The sequence below is a fragment of the Propithecus coquereli genome, unplaced genomic scaffold (assembly GCF_000956105.1).
Source record: "Propithecus coquereli isolate 6110/MARCELLA unplaced genomic scaffold, Pcoq_1.0 Scaffold2, whole genome shotgun sequence".
Lineage (NCBI taxonomy): Eukaryota > Metazoa > Chordata > Mammalia > Primates > Indriidae > Propithecus > Propithecus coquereli.
The window spans coordinates 16,931,958-16,932,515 of record NW_012144966.1 but is presented as its reverse complement, the minus strand read 5'-3'; the positions used below and the strand labels follow the sequence as shown (position 1 = coordinate 16,932,515).

The 558-nt window shown below is 34.1% G+C and overlaps 1 protein-coding gene across 1 annotated transcript in view; it reads right to left on the bottom strand.

Moving 5' to 3' along the window:
* RMDN1 (regulator of microtubule dynamics 1) overlaps positions 1–558 on the bottom strand; it is a 30,399-nt gene that overhangs the window by 8,968 nt on the left and 20,873 nt on the right. The window contains exon 7 of the mRNA XM_012643548.1: positions 246–280. Coding sequence (XP_012499002.1) covers positions 246–280 — 35 coding nt within the window. The remainder of the gene's footprint in view (positions 1–245; positions 281–558) is intronic.

Genomic DNA, 558 nt, shown 5'->3' with positions numbered 1-558 from the left:
TAGAACTCATCTACCTGCGGTGCTGAATATTATTTAGCTTGAGCCCAGGAGTTTGAGGTTGCTGTGAGCTAGGCTGACACCACGGCACTCACTCTAGCCCAGGCAACAGAGGGAGACTCTGTCTCAAAAAAAAAAAAAAAAAATAGAAATATAACGTGAGGAAAATGAGAAAATATTTGTCAAGTGCTAGGAATAAAGGTAAATCATGAAATTACTAAAACTTTTGTTTAAAAATAAGCACTCACAAAAGTAATTTGCCAGACATACTATTGAAGTCAGACTAAATGTTCAAGAACACAAAAAAACTACTTCTTTTTGAAAAAAGGTTATAAAAATAAATCTCTTCCCTACTTCTTTAAAATAAAGAAATTTTCCTTCCTACATAAATTAGGGATAATAAGTAAGTATAGACCAATGTACCTCTCATTGCATAGTAGCAGCTTAGTTACTTTAAGCACCTCACCTTATGAGCTGCAAAATTTGATTCATTTTTTTCTAGTGCTCTTTTTGCATACTCTAGGGCTTCATACACCAATAGCTTTTTCTCTTCTTCTGAGG